Source organism: Podarcis pityusensis, assembly GCF_964106645.2.
Source record: "Podarcis pityusensis genome assembly, chromosome: 6".
Taxonomy (NCBI): domain Eukaryota; kingdom Metazoa; phylum Chordata; class Lepidosauria; order Squamata; family Lacertidae; genus Podarcis; species Podarcis pityusensis.
Window position 1 is genome coordinate 66,440,031 of NC_138030.1, and position 17,605 is coordinate 66,457,635.

General features: G+C 39.2%; 1 protein-coding gene across 7 annotated transcripts in view; it reads right to left on the bottom strand.

The window, feature by feature from the left end:
- ZZZ3 (zinc finger ZZ-type containing 3) overlaps positions 1-17,605 on the bottom strand; it is a 43,426-nt gene that overhangs the window by 4,735 nt on the left and 21,086 nt on the right. For 4 of the 7 annotated variants that reach the window (XM_081008970.1, XM_081008968.1, XM_081008969.1 and 1 more), the window contains 9 exons: positions 10,446-10,584; positions 8,408-8,555; positions 8,217-8,335; positions 7,898-7,972; positions 7,636-7,737; positions 5,215-5,310; positions 3,420-3,572; positions 1,345-1,479; positions 278-378 (listed from right to left, as the gene is read on the bottom strand). In XM_081008970.1, coding sequence (XP_080865096.1) covers positions 278-378; positions 1,345-1,479; positions 3,420-3,572; positions 5,215-5,310; positions 7,636-7,737; positions 7,898-7,972; positions 8,217-8,335; positions 8,408-8,555; positions 10,446-10,584 — 1,068 coding nt within the window. The remainder of the gene's footprint in view (positions 1-277; positions 379-1,344; positions 1,480-3,419; positions 3,573-5,214; positions 5,311-7,635; positions 7,738-7,897; positions 7,973-8,216; positions 8,336-8,407; positions 8,556-10,445; positions 10,585-17,605) is intronic. The other 3 variants (XM_081008974.1, XM_081008973.1, XM_081008972.1) reach the window with 3 other exon arrangements.

A 17,605-nucleotide genomic window follows, 5' to 3' on the forward strand; every position in this document is an offset into this window, starting at 1 on the left:
GTGTATTCCATTTGTCAAAAATTCTCACACTAAACATTTGTCAAAAATGCCCTACAAAATATCATAATTATACCCGATGCATACAATATTTTATCCTCAGCAAATTTATATAACTTTCTGGTATGCATTTCATATCATGATTTAAATTGGGGGAGGGGGAGAAATTACATGTGATTTTAGTCCTCTACTCAGAGATCAAGACCCACTGAGAAAAGCATGCATCGGATTTCCGTCTTAAGCTTATTGTTAGTAATTGTCATAGATGCATGTTGCTTACCAGTCAGAACAAGAATCACAGAAATCCAAAGACATTTCTGGAGGGCAGTCTCGGCAGTGCCACCGAATGCCTTGAATGGGATCGATTCCACAGTTATCGCACTGAAAACAGATTCAGGAGAGAACACTCAGGAAAACCATTTCCAAAAGCAATTTCCAAAAATGTAAGTCTCTACAGATTACAGAGGGCATCAAAAGTTGTGATTTAAGGAATATTTTCTCGCCCTCAATACTGAAAGAACACACAGGAGAATATAACTGACTGAGAGAGAGAGGAAATAAGTTGCTGTGCCTAAGAGCCAGGGCTGTAGCGTAGGGGTGTGTGTGTGTGCCAGGGAGTCCATGAGCACAATTTCTGCATGAACCAGGCGTGACCATGCAGGCACCCCCAGCACAGCCCAACCCAGTGCCCCTCTCTGCCCACCAAGGCCACATCGGCTGGCAGGGCTCCCCCCTGCATGGGCGGACAGGTGACTCAGTGCAGCCCTGCTTTGCTCCAGTGGGGGTCGCTCTGGCAGTGTGGGGTGAGGCTGGCACACACATACACACCGCAACCTGGCGTGCACCCACCCTGGGTACCCGCAGTCGATGCTAAACTGCTGCCTAAGAGCTAGTTTGCATCATAAACAGTTTTCTCTAACATCTCCCCTTTCAGAATTATGAGCTAGGTTGCAATGCAACTACTATAGTTATTGGTAACTAGCTCTACAAAAAGCTCAGGATCACCTACGAACTTCATTGTTTCGCCTCTGACAATGTTCAAGGGGGAAAACGTTTTTGGAAATGTCACTGCCAGTGCAAGCTTACTTAAGATTAAATAATTGTAATAATAATGAAATTTATTACCTACCCTACACCAGCAGTTCCCGGGGCAGCTTACAACAGTCTTAGGTGCAATAGAACCAGTTTCTAACATGAAGGCTAGGTCCCAAAAACAGCTATAATTTCTCTCAATCTCTCTTTAGTTTTACTCATCTTGCATGGACTACTCTAAAACACTACGCTTGTTCTAATCCAATGACCCTGCCACCCAAGTTGACTCCCACTTAACCCTCCAGCTTTACTAACCTTAAAGCCTATGTGTTGCACAAAACCACTTTCGGCACGCATGTGCTGCAGTTTCTGCTTCTTCAGCTTTTTTAGCTCAAGCAACTCTTTGTATTCTGGTAATTCTCGATATGCTACAGGGATACTTTCTTCATCCTGTTAAAGAGGAGGGAGGGAGGGGGGAGAGAATGAATAATATTAAGAATCCAAACCATTTAAGCAGATCCACAAATGCTAAAGGAAAATAGAATTTTTGTGAGTTTTTGCTCTCTAAGACAAAATTTAAGAATAGAAATGTTAGAATGGCTTCATTACTGAAAAGACATTTCCCCCTCTCCCTCTTAAAAATTAACATGAGCTTGATTTTTAAGTTATCAGATTCATTCATCAGCTCTAAAAACACTTTGATAGCTAGGAAGAGGAGAGAAATGTGGCTGGAAAGCTTTGAAGAACTATTGAGACAGGAAGAAACAGAATGTCCCCTGAAGGCAGAGATGCAACCAAGACAGAATGAAAAATTCTAATAGGGTATTGCATGACTTCTAATGTAATCTTTGAAATGTGATAGAGAACAGATTTGTTTTCACTAAAGATAAACCTAGCAAACAAAATCCTTCAATACAGTTTTACAATCTGAGGTGCAGAATAGGAGAACGTTTATGAGATTTATTTTTACTCTGCCTTTTGCCTTTAAAAGCCCTCAAGATGTCTCATAAAACAAAATCACATTAAACTTGGATTTGTGTGGCTTTCTTCAGCCTCCTGTTCTATGTTCCCTTCCCAGGGTAGGCAGGACAATCTCTGACCAAAGCTACCTATTACAAAATAAAAAGTAGTCCAGGATGTACAAATGCATGGGAAGTAAGAACAGCAGTAGAAGAAAAGAGGATGAAGCAGGAAAGTAATGTTCTGAAAAAAGCCACCTGTCTTGCTGAGAGAGCCCTGAAAAACAACACACTTTGTTCTCCCCTATGGCAGAGTTCAATGGGGCTTACTCCCAAGAAAGTGCACAGAGGATCACAGCCTTGGAGATGCTGTGGAAGGTTCCACCTGTGAGGGAAGTGGAAGGCCTCCTCTGGCTGCTCACAAAGGTGGGGTAAAGCAGAAGGGATGGACTAAAGTGGCCCTAGGACTACAGCAATGGCCTAGTTCTCTTTTTTCTTATAGAAGCAGAACATCCAGACAGAAAATAAACTAATGCCATGAATGAAAACAATGTGCCTGGTCAAGCTGGAAAGACTGCACCTAACCATTTCCAAGCTGAGAAGTGTGGAAGATAAATTTCTTTATCTGACTACTGCTTACACTTACATGCCACAGAATCACTGTAGGCAATCCTCACAGTAAAATCAATGTCATCTTATAATTATAGAGCTGTATCTGAGGGATGTGAATTCAAAGCTCTAACACTGAGTTATCCTGCTTACCAACCACAATGAATTCTCTGGAAATCATTCATTTGGCAAGCGTTCACAAAATGAGTACAATTTCTAATGATTTCTATGGGAACGTTTCTAATCTGTGATTTATCTGATCTCTCTCCCACTCCCTCCATAGTTTCTTCCTGAAATGGCTGCAGCCAACCAGCAAGAGAGAGACAAAAGGAAAACTGGTTTGTCCACTCCCTCCTGCTCCCTGATTTATCTCCCCACTTCCTCCCTGCATGGTTTCTTCCCAAAAAACAAGTAAGGAAGTAGGCAAACTCCATCTGTCTGGATATCTGAATCTGTAGTGTGTATAGCAAGGTTTGGGCATAATTCTTTATGTTTGGATAACTGAATTTTCACATAGCGGGTGGGCAGATAGCAGGACCTGCATGTACAAAGAAGATCTGTCCTTGTCTGTTAAATAATAATAATCACATAAGAAATGTACCAAGATGCTGAAGATTAAAGCAGAAGTATTTTCAGCTCTCGCATGGGGGTTTGGAAAGGAAAGGAAAAATAAACAGATACACCTTTACCCAACACTTTTGGCACCGAAAACCTGTTGCTATTATATTGAAGAGTTTCCTTTACTCAACACAGGCATTCCTTGAGCTGTCTTAACTCTCAGCACCTTCATGCATAATCATCTACTTAGAATAAAAAATATACCGATGATTCCTCCTCTGCTGCATTGCCTAAATGACTATGAAAACTTGATCTGTCATCATCTTCGTCCATATACACGGGAGGTTCATGGGATGTCATGAAAGTTGAGGGCTTGAAGAGATGTTTATTCAGAGGATGTTGCCTTCTACTGGAGGACTACAACAGAAGAACACACCATCTATGAAATGGTATTAAGAAACCACCATCGTAACATTTTAACAGTATCCAATGTGTTCTCACCATTGGTTTGGGAAGCTGTATACAAACAGAGTTAGCCACAATCCATATCTATCATGTAGTTTCTTGTTAAATATTGCATTTTGATGTGCTTCCCCCAAACCAGATTCAACATGAATTGAATACTCATCAGGAAAAGGCATCCTCGCCGTGTCTCGGCCCACATCTGTGGACATTCACAGGCCATTTAGATACACATCAAACTGCTGACGAGTACAACAAACAAATGCTGTTTGAAATGCAGTGAAAAAGAACCACCACATGACTTATAATTTTCATTATAAAGACATTATTACAACACTGATGAATTCTGAAAACAAGAAATTGTTTTGCCAAAAACTGGCTGAAAATCTGATTAAGTAATTAAGTGAAATAGAACACTCCCGCTATTTACAAAATCCCACAAGTAAAACGATTTGTGTAAGCGATCAACAAGGCTCTTCAGAACCAATGCAAACAGGGTGCTTTAAACCAAAACGTTTAATAACCAGTTTAAAAACAGAATTTAAGTAACGAAGAAGGGAAAATGCCACTGTGTAGGACCCAAAGCTCCACAAATCCACAGAAGGAAGGGCCTCTCAGTCATACTAGCCTAGAGGTGGAGCACCAGAGGTTGAGGGGGTGGGGAAAAGGCCTGGCTGGGCATGGTCTGAAACTGTGGATCTGCTGCTCTGATATTCCACTGAATGTTCACTTTAAACCATTCATTGGCTATTTAATGGTAGCAGCCAGGTTGGTGATCATCAGATTTTGGGAAGGGATTGAAAGGAAAAACCAAATACAAATAAGCTAAAAACAGCAAGGTGGGGAAAGGAAAAAAATGCCATGGATAAATTTGTGTTGGAATGGTACAGTTTTATTACACACATGAACAAGACATACAACAGTGTGCTTTAAACCATTATCTTTTAAACAAACTATGGTTTAATGTGAATACACAGCATACTGGTGACACACTGCTGAAAATTTCCCAGTCCTCTGCTTCTATACCACTAGGGAATAAGTCAATCTGGAAAATTAATCCCCCCAGATTAACTCCGAAAATCCCCTGGTTCTATTTGTCTGCAATTTGGTGGTTTTCTTGCCCCAGAACACCTCTATGTCTGTAAATTTCAGTCTAATTGTCCACAAAACACTAGGTAAGATGAAGTGATTCCTTTTTTAAGCCATCTGCTACAATTGTAATGGCTGACATTATGCGATACCTCTGAAGGTATCCTTCTGAAATTTGGCATGATTCATCCTTAAAAAGGGGTGATCTTGTCTCCAAATTGCATATAATCCCCCCCCCCCAAAAAAAAGAGTTACTGATGTTTGGGGTTTTGTTTTTTAATCATAATAAAATGGTGTCCAGCACAAAAGCCCCTAGACCAGTCTGAAATTTGGCAGTCTTTGACCACTATGGAGAGGCTACTCTTTCTGAAAATTTCTTCCAAAGCAAGCAAGCAAGCAAACAAACAAACAAACAAGTAAAATGTGCTGATAAAGCACCATTCATGTTTTCCACAAATGTATTTTTATCTAAACGCCAGAAACAGATGTGAAATATTCTAGCAATTACCTTTTTGGAGTAAAAATACAAGTTTGGAGTTCTGCCTGGAACTGGAATACCAGCCTTAGTCAGTTTTATAAAATACTTTTGCACTCTGCTGGCAACCTGAAAGAGTGAAAACAGATTTTTAAAAATACATATGGGCACTAATTCTAAACATTAAAACCAATTAGTAAGATATGTTTTGTATTTAAAAAGGTAAAAACATGAGAGATGGATGGCAGCTGGTAATGTTACCTTAAACATTTAACAGAGACACAGTGAACATTATCTACTTTACAAATGTGCCACTCATAAGTTCCTAGCTGCCATGCTGCCCTATACACTTAAAGCCATGCCCTCTTCCCTATTCATAAGAACACTTCGCACTCCTCTTCAAATCTGTCATCTAGAACAGCTTCATTTGCAAAGCCCTTCCAGAGCTCTGTTTGCCCACTTGTCACTCACTTTCCCAGATTGCTTCTACTCCTCCTCCCTAATCTCCTACTTAATTTTGTCTGTAACTTGTATAAAGACAGTGTCACCTCCATTTTCTAAAATATCTGCCCAATATTGCTGGTGCTTGAAAGCAATTCAACAGTGAACATACAGAGCCACAGTTGAGATACCAAAAAGTTATGGAATAAAGCATTTTAATTTGCTAAATTAGCAAAGTAAGAGGTTACAGATTATTTTTCATTCTGTCCTTCCTTCAACAAGATCAGAACAATGTATATTCAATTCAGGATCATTCAAAATATGAAATATTCTCTCTAAATTCCTATTTAATAGGATACCAATATTTTCAGATTATGAGGAAACCTATTTAATGAATGTATTGTGCCCAGGAAAAGATCTAGGACATATAAAATGTCTTAAGGGGGAAGGACTAGAAGTTCCTAATATAATGCTACATTGCATTCATATCATAGGGCATTATTGGTTGCCTTACTTGTGAATCTGGTTACAAAAGAGAAAATATGGTAAGTACTATTAAATTGTACTTTGCTCTTCAGCAAAATGTGGGCTTTGGGGCTTCTTTTTGAGAAAGGTATAGAAATTTAATAAATGAGTAAGTGAGGAAAATGCACGTTTCAAATAAAAAATATCCTAGATGTGCCTTCAAACTACAACATAAACTCTGGGAGATCATATTTATTGTGATTTAGTGGTATGGAGTCAACTCTAACTTTAATCAAAGGAGATAGATGGATTTTCTTCAGTCTAGGATAAAAATCCTTTTCACACATTTATAATTTTACTCTAGGTGCAATGCAACAACCTGAAAATCTGAAATTTGCCATTTTTCATGTACAGTGGTACCTCAGGTTAAGTACTTAATTCGTTCCGGAGGTCCGTTCTTAACCTGAAACTGTTCTTAACCTGAAGCACCACTTTAGCTAATGGGGCCTCCTGCTGCTGCCGCGCCGCCAGAGCATGATTTCTGCAAAGTTCCTAACCTGAAGCACTATTTCTGGGTTATTTCTGGGTTAGCGGAGTGTGTAACCTGAAGCGTATGTAACCCGAGGTACCACTGTACTTTGCAGACAAAGTTTACTAGAGAGCTGGTACCATTAAAGGGTTATTGGGGGGGGGATGCTTGCCACTGATAGCATACCTAACTTGTTGGCATCTGTCAGTCTCATGAGACAATGGAGTACGCCTCCAGGGATGAAGTCAAACTGCTGCATTAGCAGCACCTAAGTGACCTCCCTGGGGCGCAAGCCAGAGCAGTGTGCATAGAGGTCCTGCTCAGACAATAGGATCCACCCCCTTGGCATATGTGATCCAAAGGAATGCAGGGCAATGTGTTTGGCACCAGCTTGGCTGCGGTTGTTGTTGGAAAGAGGTGTACAAAGCGCTGTCCATCTTAGGAATTTGTGTAGGGTTCACTCCCTACCCTTTTCTTCTCCTGAAGATATCCCCCAAGGCGGTGAAGGGTTAGGACCAGATTTTTCTTGCTAATACCTACTAATTCATTAATTAAATGGAAAGAACAACAAACTAATAATACTGGTGTTCAAAAACTAGGTTCTCAGTGGACATTATATAGGAATATAATTCTGAAGCCTCTGTGCTATTCATATGAAAGAACTCTGGTAAGGTTTAGCTTCGATAGTAGCTCATTACTGGGAAGAGACACATTGATAATTTGAATAGATTTTGTGGAAAATATGGTTCAAGGTAAAATTGATTGCCACCCACTGCTATTCTTCTCACCACTCCAGAAGAAACTGTATAACCAATGACACCAACTCTTAGCAAAAGCAACAGATGAGAGTCTGCTGGGGCAATGAAAAGAGAACTGAGCAGGAAGGCACCTGTTGAACTTCTTGAAGCTTCTGCACCAGGGACTGGATACCCACCCCTAGTTCTCTGGCTTGTTTTACACAGGCACAGAACCCACCTGTTGGACTGCACAGACCTCAAACAAGTGTTGCTCCCTATTACCTGCTTCGCAGTTCTGTTTCCCAGTTCATCAGCTATTTTCTGCCATCGTCGAGATTCTATTTCTTCTGGTGGATACTTCAGGAGTAGTAATTCAAGCTTTTTCTGAAGCAATCACAAAGTAGGTCATAAATACGAATTAATGTTTCACAGAAGAGAGCTCCACTTATTCATTAATGGGGGTGGGAAGGGGTGGGGAATACAATGCATAAACCAAATGAACATTATAGAATTGTATGATTCTGCTAGCCTCGTTTTCCATTACCTGTTCTTCTGTACTCCACAGCTGATTAAAAGTTTCAGGTTTGGTCTCATCACAAAGTCGCCCTCTTATCATCTGCTTAAATACAGTACATAACATGGGACAAGACTTTAGAAAAGTTCATTTAACTGGATTTTATTCAAACAAAACCAGAGTTTACTCAATGAATGACTAAGCAAATCATCTAATTTTTCACATTAAAATAAATATTCTCAATGGGCAGGTATTTGAAACTGGTGCCTTTGAATTCATTATAACTATCGAAAATGCTGTTTTATAAAATCCTGAAAATAGCTTCTGTCTTATTTTTGGTAGTATTTACCTGCGGACGGTTGTTTGCTGAAGCTTCTGGACAATCACTGAAAGGCAATACAGAGTATGAAGTGGCCTCTCCATCCTTTCTGAGATCCAAAGGGCTTTTTGGTCTTACAGGTAAACCTACTGAAAATAATAGAAAATAATTATTAAAGAGCATTAGAGTGCCCCACCACCATGACATAGTTATTTACTTACCTTTATCAAAAATAAGTTTTGCTCGTCTACTGTTACGCTTTCGGTTTTTGAATTCTCTTTCAAAATTCCCAAGGCTTGTAGTATATTGGTCCCAGGATATATCTGGCAGCTGAACAACTCTCTGTGGATATGGAAGCCCTACGTCAACCTGAAAAAGTCAAAATTAAGAAGAAAAGAGTTCACAAATACACACAAAGCACACTTTCAAATGATGCAATATGAAACTAATATGAGCCTGTTTTAAAGTAAGCCATGTTTTACTGTATTTCCACATTTTAAAAGGAACTCGTCCAACAGTAATACACAGGAAAGCGTATAAAATACGTAGGGGAATGGGAAATGATGGCTTGTTGGAGTTCATGTTTAAAACAGTGACAGTCATCTCCTTTTACTGTCTTTTGTTAGCTAAATAGAAAGCATGATTTCCCATCAAATTTTAGTCTGTGCGCAAATACAGCATATTAAGAGAGACAGGGAGGAGACCAGGAAATATAAATTAAAGAACATACCACAGTTGGTCAAAAACAACTTCAGAATGTGTATGGATATTTCCCTCTACAACTCACTCACTATATGCTCTTCCCTTAATAATTCAATTGTAATCAATGGCAGTATGTTCCACAAAAACATCTACAGACTGGCCTGAAACAGATACTTCTGCTTTCTCATGACTGCATCATACAGCTCAATTGCTAGTTCTCTTTGCTAGGACATCTAAACTTTCTCTGCAAAATCAGAAGTAAATTAACTGTCAATGACAAGCAGGAGGAGTTACAAAGCTGCAGCATACATTCAACTAGGGGTGGCAAATGACCCTAAAACAGTGTGGTGGGACATTAGTGTGAGCATGCAACCTATTCCCCACCTGCAGACAGCTTTCAGTGTGAGCCAAATCCTATGCATGAACACCTGGTCACATGGAGATGTTGTGTTTTTCTCTTCTGAAGAAGAGAAGCCTTCTTCAAATGTTCAGTCTAAATATGTGAAGGCAAGGGGAGGAGGAAGAGACTAGGGGTCTGTACCAACCATTACCCCAAAATCCTGAACCATGTCAAGAGTACCCATTCCCACCACAATCGTCTTTTTAGCCTTTAGCACAGAAGTCTGTAAGGGGCTTCCATTCAGGAACCTTACAATCGGGAACCCTGATAATATCGAGTTCCTGGTTGGGGGAAGGCTTCTAAGCACATTCAGCTGAACATTTCTGCAAGTTCACTGCAGATCAGTGTGCTAAACACAAGGTCAAGAGTAGAGGAATGAGGGCCAGCAAACATGCCTCTGGCCTCCTACGCTTTTTGACCTTAGTGTGCCCAGGCTGTAAGAGGGCTTCGTAAGATCAGGAGTGAAGGGCTCAGTTTACACTGGAAGCTATCTGGAGAGGGACATGGATGTGGGAGAGGGCATAAACTCCATTTTCTACCACAATGTTTCAGTGTCATCCCTGGGTGAATTGTAGCTGGGATGTTAAGGGGCCATTAAAAAACCCAACAACAACAAGCATTGGCACTGTCTAAAGCATGAAAGGATATGGAGGCCACTGAACATGTCACTGATGGTTAAAGGAGGTATAAAGTCAGGAGAAATGGCTGCCTCTGCCCCTCAGTTATGGAGAGTGGTGGCTTTTATAGACAGCTTAATTGAAACTGCCAAACAAATTGGGAGTTGGGCACAGTATGGAGAACCATTTCATACCTCGACTACCTGAGTGCATGGGAGGCCTTGAATCAGAAGAACCAGCCCCAAGTGGCGAATTTGGGAAAAGACAAGGGAAAAAGAATGGAAACTCTTGCCCTTACCTATTAGATCTGACAGGCCCTCAACCAACATTACAACCTCATTACAAAATCTTCACAAACACAGTTTTGAACAAACAATGTAGTTGAGAAGGTAACAGACTCAATAAGCTCTAATTGCCTGTGTCTTATAGAAAGACCATGTTTCCCCCTAATTCTACCATTTACACGCACTTGTCTGCAGGAGATGAATTATTCGTTATCAAACATCTCTCAGGGGTGCTTAAAAATTCCCACTGCAATACCTTCTTTTGGAGACTTTCCACAAATCCAATGGGATCTTTCAGCGCTTCTCTCTGGTGTCTGCCTAAACTCTCAAGATCTTGAACTGCTTGAGTGCGCTGAGCCTCGAGTACCGCAATCGTCTGTAACAGTCTCTGATAACTACAGAGACAAAGGGAAACAACTCACTACAGATTTCTATGCACAATAACCAAAGCAAAAGGAGGGGGGAAACCCCAAAACCTCAGCACCCAGCACACTTATCTGAAAGACTCAAACAAAGCATATTATTTTAAACAGGACTGCATATATTAAAAGTAATTTTTTAAGTGCACCAATAGAATGTGTATCAGAAGTTCTTTTAATCTGAAATAGTGGTAGGATTGACTGCTTTATAGAAATGTCAGCAAAAACACATAACAAGTATAAAAAAACTGGATGCTGAGTAAGCCACAAAACAATGACTTTTTCTTCTTGCTGCACAGTATATTTCTACCTACCACTATAAATATGGTTCCAACATACTAGACTAGTACCACCCTGATACCTGGATAAAGGAAGTATCTAAGTATCTATCAATCTATCTATCTATCTATCTATTGTAGTCAATGAGGTTAATCAAAGTTAATTTTCCCAACTACCACAAATATACCACAAAACCTTGCCTGGCAAAAGGTTTTGGCATAGCTAGGGGGTGAGGCAGACTAAGTGAGCAGGCACTGGGCAGGCTGTGGACTGAGCCCCATCTGAAAGCGGTCCAAGGTCTACTGCAGGTCTCAGTCCACTGTTTGTGTTTCTTTTAATGATAAAGCAGCCTCAGGACAGAGCCAAGGCTCTGTTATACACATTTGCATGGATGGTATAGTTCACTTTTCAGTGATGCAATTCATGTTGATATCTTATTTATACTGAAAGCTATTATACCTTATTTCTTTTGCTTTGTCTTACCAAAGACATGCCTCAAGTTCCTTCCTATCTGCATCATTAATGGTTTATATCTTCAGTATTATTGTGAGTGTATGTGTTCACACCCACACAAATGCAGAGTTCTGACATGTGTCAGCCCGGACACTGAGGTCCAACTCCGAGGACCTTCTGGCGGTTCCCTCACTGCGAGAAGTGAGGTTACAGGGAACCAGGCAGAGGGCCTTCTTGGTAGTGGCGCCCGCCCTGTGGAATGCCCTCCCATCAGATGTCAAGGAAATAAACAACTATCTGACTTTTAGAAGACATCTGAAGGCAGCCCTATTTAGGAAAGTTTTAAATGTTTGATGTTTTATTGTATTTTTAATATTTTGTTGGAAGCCGCCCAGAGTGGCTGGGGAAACCCAGCCAGATGGGCAGGGTATAAATAAATTATTATTATTATTATTATTATTATTATTATTATTATTTTCCTAAAGCATAAATAATGAGTTCTTGCTTACACTGCTGTCTCACAGAAAGAATAATTCTTTTGCATTGACATCTTAGGAGTTCATACATGTTCACAGGATTTATTTATTTTTAGCAGAAGGAAAGCATTGTTTTTGCTTAGCGATACTATTAAGCACATTAATAAAAGCAGTACTTAACTGGCTTAATAGGCACAAATCCCAAGAGGATAAATGTTTTTCTAACAATATGTTAGACAACAAGCCTTGCAAATACATATTCACAGAGGGTAGCTGCTTTTTATAGTTTATACAAACATATACAACTCCTGTGTGGGCGGGCCTGAATAATTATGACACTGAAGCAACAGGAAAAGAAACTTAAATGTGCATAATTGTTCCTATACATAACTGTCTAAGCATATGATAAAACAAACCCAACAAGGAATACATACCTAATGGTGCAAAATTGGAATATTTTCCCATTACTATTGAAAAAAAAATCAATATATTTACATCTTAGGCTGAATACTCAGGAATCTTAGTGTGTTCATTGTAGCTAGATAAACATGAAGTGCGTCCAGCTAGAAATGTTTTATGCAACAATTTGATTTCCATCTCATGTGAGAAGAAATATGCTGACATTTGAATGGCTTTCCCAGACAAGCTACTGGGCAAGTCTTTGCCAAGGGTAGTTAATTTAAATAACTGGATGAATTCCTAGTATAGGCATTCACTTCCTTCCATAGCGAGAGCAGTCAACAGGAAAGGAAAAAGTGAATCACTAATGGGAGACCCTGAAGTTGTCTGAATGTAGGATATGCCTCATTATCACATTGGACACAGAAGAATGAGAAGAGGGGACTAAGAAAAGAACACAAAAAATAGCCAGTTCTGGATTTCCATATGAGGTCCAATCCTTATGGAAACTACTGTCTGACAAGGTCTATATGGGAATTCATGCACAGCCTCTCTACATGCACATTGATTAGTTACTCACTAATATTTGCACAGGGGTTTTGCACACAGGGATTCTGAAAGCAATCTTAGAAGTAATACCGACTTCTATGATTGCTTGTTATGAGCAATACCACAGTTCTCAGGTCTAACAACCCATGAAATGAACTAGTAAAGATTTCACATATGTTTTGCATTTTTAAGTCTTTGCCTTCTAAATACTTGAAAGATCATATAGTCCTTTTTTTACAGTCAAAATTCCGACATAGTTTGCAGTAGAAGAATTAGTTTCTCAGCTGACTTAGTTCAATAAACTATTTTATGCGATTTATATTTAAGCTGCTGTGGGTTAAGCGGTCTATCATGCCACTTTATTTTTACAAAGCAATCCGTCAGTCCAAATAATTAAAATCTGTTTATAATTAGTCATTTTCATTATACTAATAATTTCAGATTGCCCCAAGGACAGATAGAAAATGTGTTTACTTCCTAGAGCCAAAGAAGACGCTGAATCTACACAGAAGCACAAGGCTACATACCCAGTAGGCACTCATACTGAGCTAGGGGACTCCTGAACTATTTATTGCCACAGTGCTTCCTTTAAAATGTTCTTACACTGCTGTCTACTGTTTTGTGGGCCCAGGCACAGTGAGGCAGAGGTGGAGTGCACAGACAAAAGAAAGGGAACAGGAAACACATGCTGGATTCAAATTAGGCCACAACTTTAATGATTACAGATGCAACTGGTTCAGCGTAGGCATTGGGCATGTATTGCAAAGATCAACCAGCCTGCCTGCTGGTTGATGAACCATTGAGGTTAACAAAAAATTAGAGGTCCCCCTGAAGTGGCTACCACATATGGAGAACCCCTAAGTGATCCCCAATGTGGTGTGGCAGAAGAGGAAGATTGAAGAAAAGTGTGAAAGCATCTCTGTGAGTAGAGATTTTCCACAATCTTTCCCCTTTGTCTCCCATACCACATCCATCCCCATTCAGCAGAGGAATTGAGAAGCCTTTTCAGAAGACTGTCTGGGAGAGGATGGGGTGGAAAAGTCACTTTCCACCTCACCCACGGGTATATCTCTGGATCCACCCCAAATATACATTCACACAATCATATGGTAAGTATTGAATACTAGTAACCTCATTAGTATTCTAAATAAAATTCTTTTTTCACCCTAGGCAAGGTTTCCAATCTTACAACTGTAAGACAATTAACTTTTTTGCCAACACAAAAGCTAACAAACTTAATCTCAAAACATTATTTTGAATACATATATCTTATGCCATTCCACCACACATCTGCCACAGGTGGCTCACATAACAATTAAATACTAATGCAACTGAAACGAAGTTTAAAATACAAAATACATAACTCATTACAACTGCCTTTTTTCTTATGAGAATCAAAATCCTGCCAACACCAAAAAAGAACCATACATATGTAAGGACTGCTATGAAATTGAATGGACTCATAAAACTACTCCTATATTATCAGCAGCACAACTGAATTCTATGCTTCACTTTCTGATTCATAATTTATGTAGGGAAATATCACAACAGGACATTTAAATAAGTCTTTTTTCTGTATCATCATGATAACAGATGATAGATGAAAAACCCATAAAAAGAAAGCTAAACACTATCTCCAACAAGTAAATGTTTCAAAAAATTTCTTCATACTGACAGTATGAAGTTAATCTATCAATGGCAGAACTGAATGCCCATTTTTATAAACCTCTGCTTCTCTAGTCAAGAAAAATAAGATTCTCCTTATTCAACATTAACTAACAGAGTAAAGGTAAAAAGTAAAGTACCTCTGGACAGTTAAGTCCAGTCAAAGGCGATTATGGGGTGCGGCGCTCAGATAAGACTCTATACTGTTAAAATATTCATACTTCATAAATCAGAAGTTAGAGTATAACCTGTTTTGAAAATGCAACATATGAATGTCTATTTTTATTCTTACGATGAGACCAAGCGTATTATAAATTTAAAATGGAACAAACATAGCATCTTTTGTAATATACTAACAGGCTAATGTGACAGATTTAGTTTTTGTTCTGATAAAGCACAGAGGTGGCTTACTTAGAACATAAGAGTCATGAACTTCCTGCATAAGTTTATACAAGGCACGTCCTGTATCTCAAGGGAAATGTTTCATTATTTTTTAGTTGATTCTGCTATTTCAAACAATTATTTTGTTTCCTGCTGTGGAATCACATTATTAATTGTGTATACACTAATTATTTATTTAACACACTTTAAAACCCAGACTGGAGAACAATAAGCAACGACAGCAAGGTAAAACAGAAAATATAATTTGTGGAGCATTTTAAGAGGATGATAAACCACTGGTACCAGGACAGACATAGTGTTCCTGATCCCTTTACCATGTTTGTGAGACTGAAAGCTCCCAGTAGGCTCATTCACTTCTCACACCATCTTCTTTCACACCAAAATCCCTTCCCTCATTCCCTTTTCAGATATGACTATAGTGCAGTTTCAGGTTGCATCCATGATAATAGCAACCATGGAGAGCTCAAAACAAGAGATAAAAGCATACACATGATTAGAAGTGGGATGTTAGAATTAACACCAGTATAGACGTAATTCTGAAAAGAGAAGTGAGGGGAAGTTGCACACAAGTGGTAAAGGTATGTAGAAGCCATACCATAGTTAGAAAACCAAGAACATTCTGTCTGCAGTCGGTTTTCAAAATTTAGTAAATATATTTCAGTTCCAGTATTTTCCAGACAATCATTACTGGTTATCGGAAACATAACCCTGTTAAATGCATGTCTATTGAAGAGACATTGCAAATTGGGCTAGGCTGGGTTGGGAGCAGAGCTCAAGTCCAGGTGTGATTCTGTCAGTTTTGCTCAGGAGGAAGGTGGGTATTTAGACCCAAACCCTGGAATAATGCTCCACTCCAGCACCAGCACTTGTAAACAGGAACAACTGGAAAAGGTGTTTAAAAGTTATATGAGCTGGTGAAGAGCAGAGCTCAATTCCAGGTGTAGTGGTCTCTCTGAACTAAAAGAAATTTAGAGGATGATTCAGAATATAGAGAGCAGATATATAACCATCCAAACCAGGCCGCTGATCAAGGAAACATATTTTATGAGATATTTGCTATTCTAGTCTTTTAACAGTTTAGTCGGCAAACTAAGTTGGACTTGCCTTTGGGAACTTTTAGTAGACAAGTGGAATAAGAATCAGTAATTATTAGTCACATGATAGATAACTTATTCCAAAGCTTTTTGCCTATAAGAAGATTGGCTTCATTAGGCCCAAACTGAGAATCCTGCCCTCCCAAATTATTTAGTTCTGTTATTGCATTTTGTTCATTTACTGACGAGAAACAAAGTACTCTGAACATGTTTAAAACCATTATCCTTTTTATTACTTCATGTGTTTCAAAGTGAATTCTGGCACACACAATTGGTTCTAGAGTTGGGGTTATTGGGAGGGGGAATCTTTGAAATTAATCCAAGAATGAAATGAATTAACAAGTCTTCTTCAATTTGCTATTCTTCACACACACACACACACACACACACAAAGTTATTTTTACAAAAAAAAAAAAAAAAAGAAGGATCTTTTTTCCATCTAGAGGAAATAAAATCAGAAAAAAAGGATTTGGCCATAAAAAGTACACACATTTTATTCTTTTTGCCTTCTACAGAGCAGCCAGAGCTGTTGTAACCAAAATATTCCAAAAATTATTTATGTATAAAAAATACTTCTATAGTGATTTCATTAAAAAATATCAAAGCAGTTTACAACAATTATATCTATACAATAAAAACCATATAAAAATTTAAAATCACAGATAATCAGCTATTACAAAAGATATATTCTTAATGGTCTTCCTAAGCCTAGTGACATAGAAAAGTTTTCAGCAAATGTTTAAAGGCTAAAATAAAAGGTGCCTGCTGAGATGACTATGAGATAATAATCTATATGTACCTATGAAACATTATAAAAAGCAGCAGCTACCATTTATCCAACCATTCAAACAATTCAACAATATCCCATTTCTGGGCAAGGTACTAGAGTGTATACTGGCATCTCAGGCTTCAGGGGTTTCTGGATGAGATGGAATACCTAGATCAAATTCAATCTGGTTTTAGGCCTAGTTATAGGACAGAGGCGGCTTTTGACATACTTCCCTTGTCCAATTCCCAGTGTATGTCCCAGTTGGTTCTGCTGGACCCTCCTGGACCACCTTAATGGGATGGGATTTGGAGACACTGTTCTTAACTGTCTCAGTTATAAACTGGTGTGCCATCAGTAATGGAACTTAATCCAGACAAGACAGAGGTACGCATGATCAGTCGGAAGCCAGAACAGTGAATATGGATTCAGCCTGTACTGGATGGAGTAACACTGCCCTTGAAAACTCAGGTTCACAGTGTGGGTGTGCTTCTGGATTCAGTCCTGAGCCTGGATGCCCAGGTGGCCAGAAGTGCATTTGCACGGTTAAAGCTAGTGCATCAGGTGCACCCACTCCTGCAGATGTCTGATCTGGCCACAGTAAGACACACACCTTATTTACATCGTGTTTGCATTACTGTAGCACAATCTACGTGGGGCTGCCTTTGAAAAGTGCTCATAAACTCAAACTGGCCCAAAGAGCTGCAGCCAGGTGGTTAACAGGGGCCAGTTATAGGGAACATATGATTCCCTTGTTATAATAACTCCACTGACTACTTCCAGGCACTCGTCTGTTTTCGGACACAATTCAAAGTAGCTGGAGTAAGGGTTAGGTCAGCCATAAACCACCTGGTGTCAGTAAAGTTAGCTCCTTATTCAAATAAACCAAAACAGCACAGGCCTAGTGATCACAG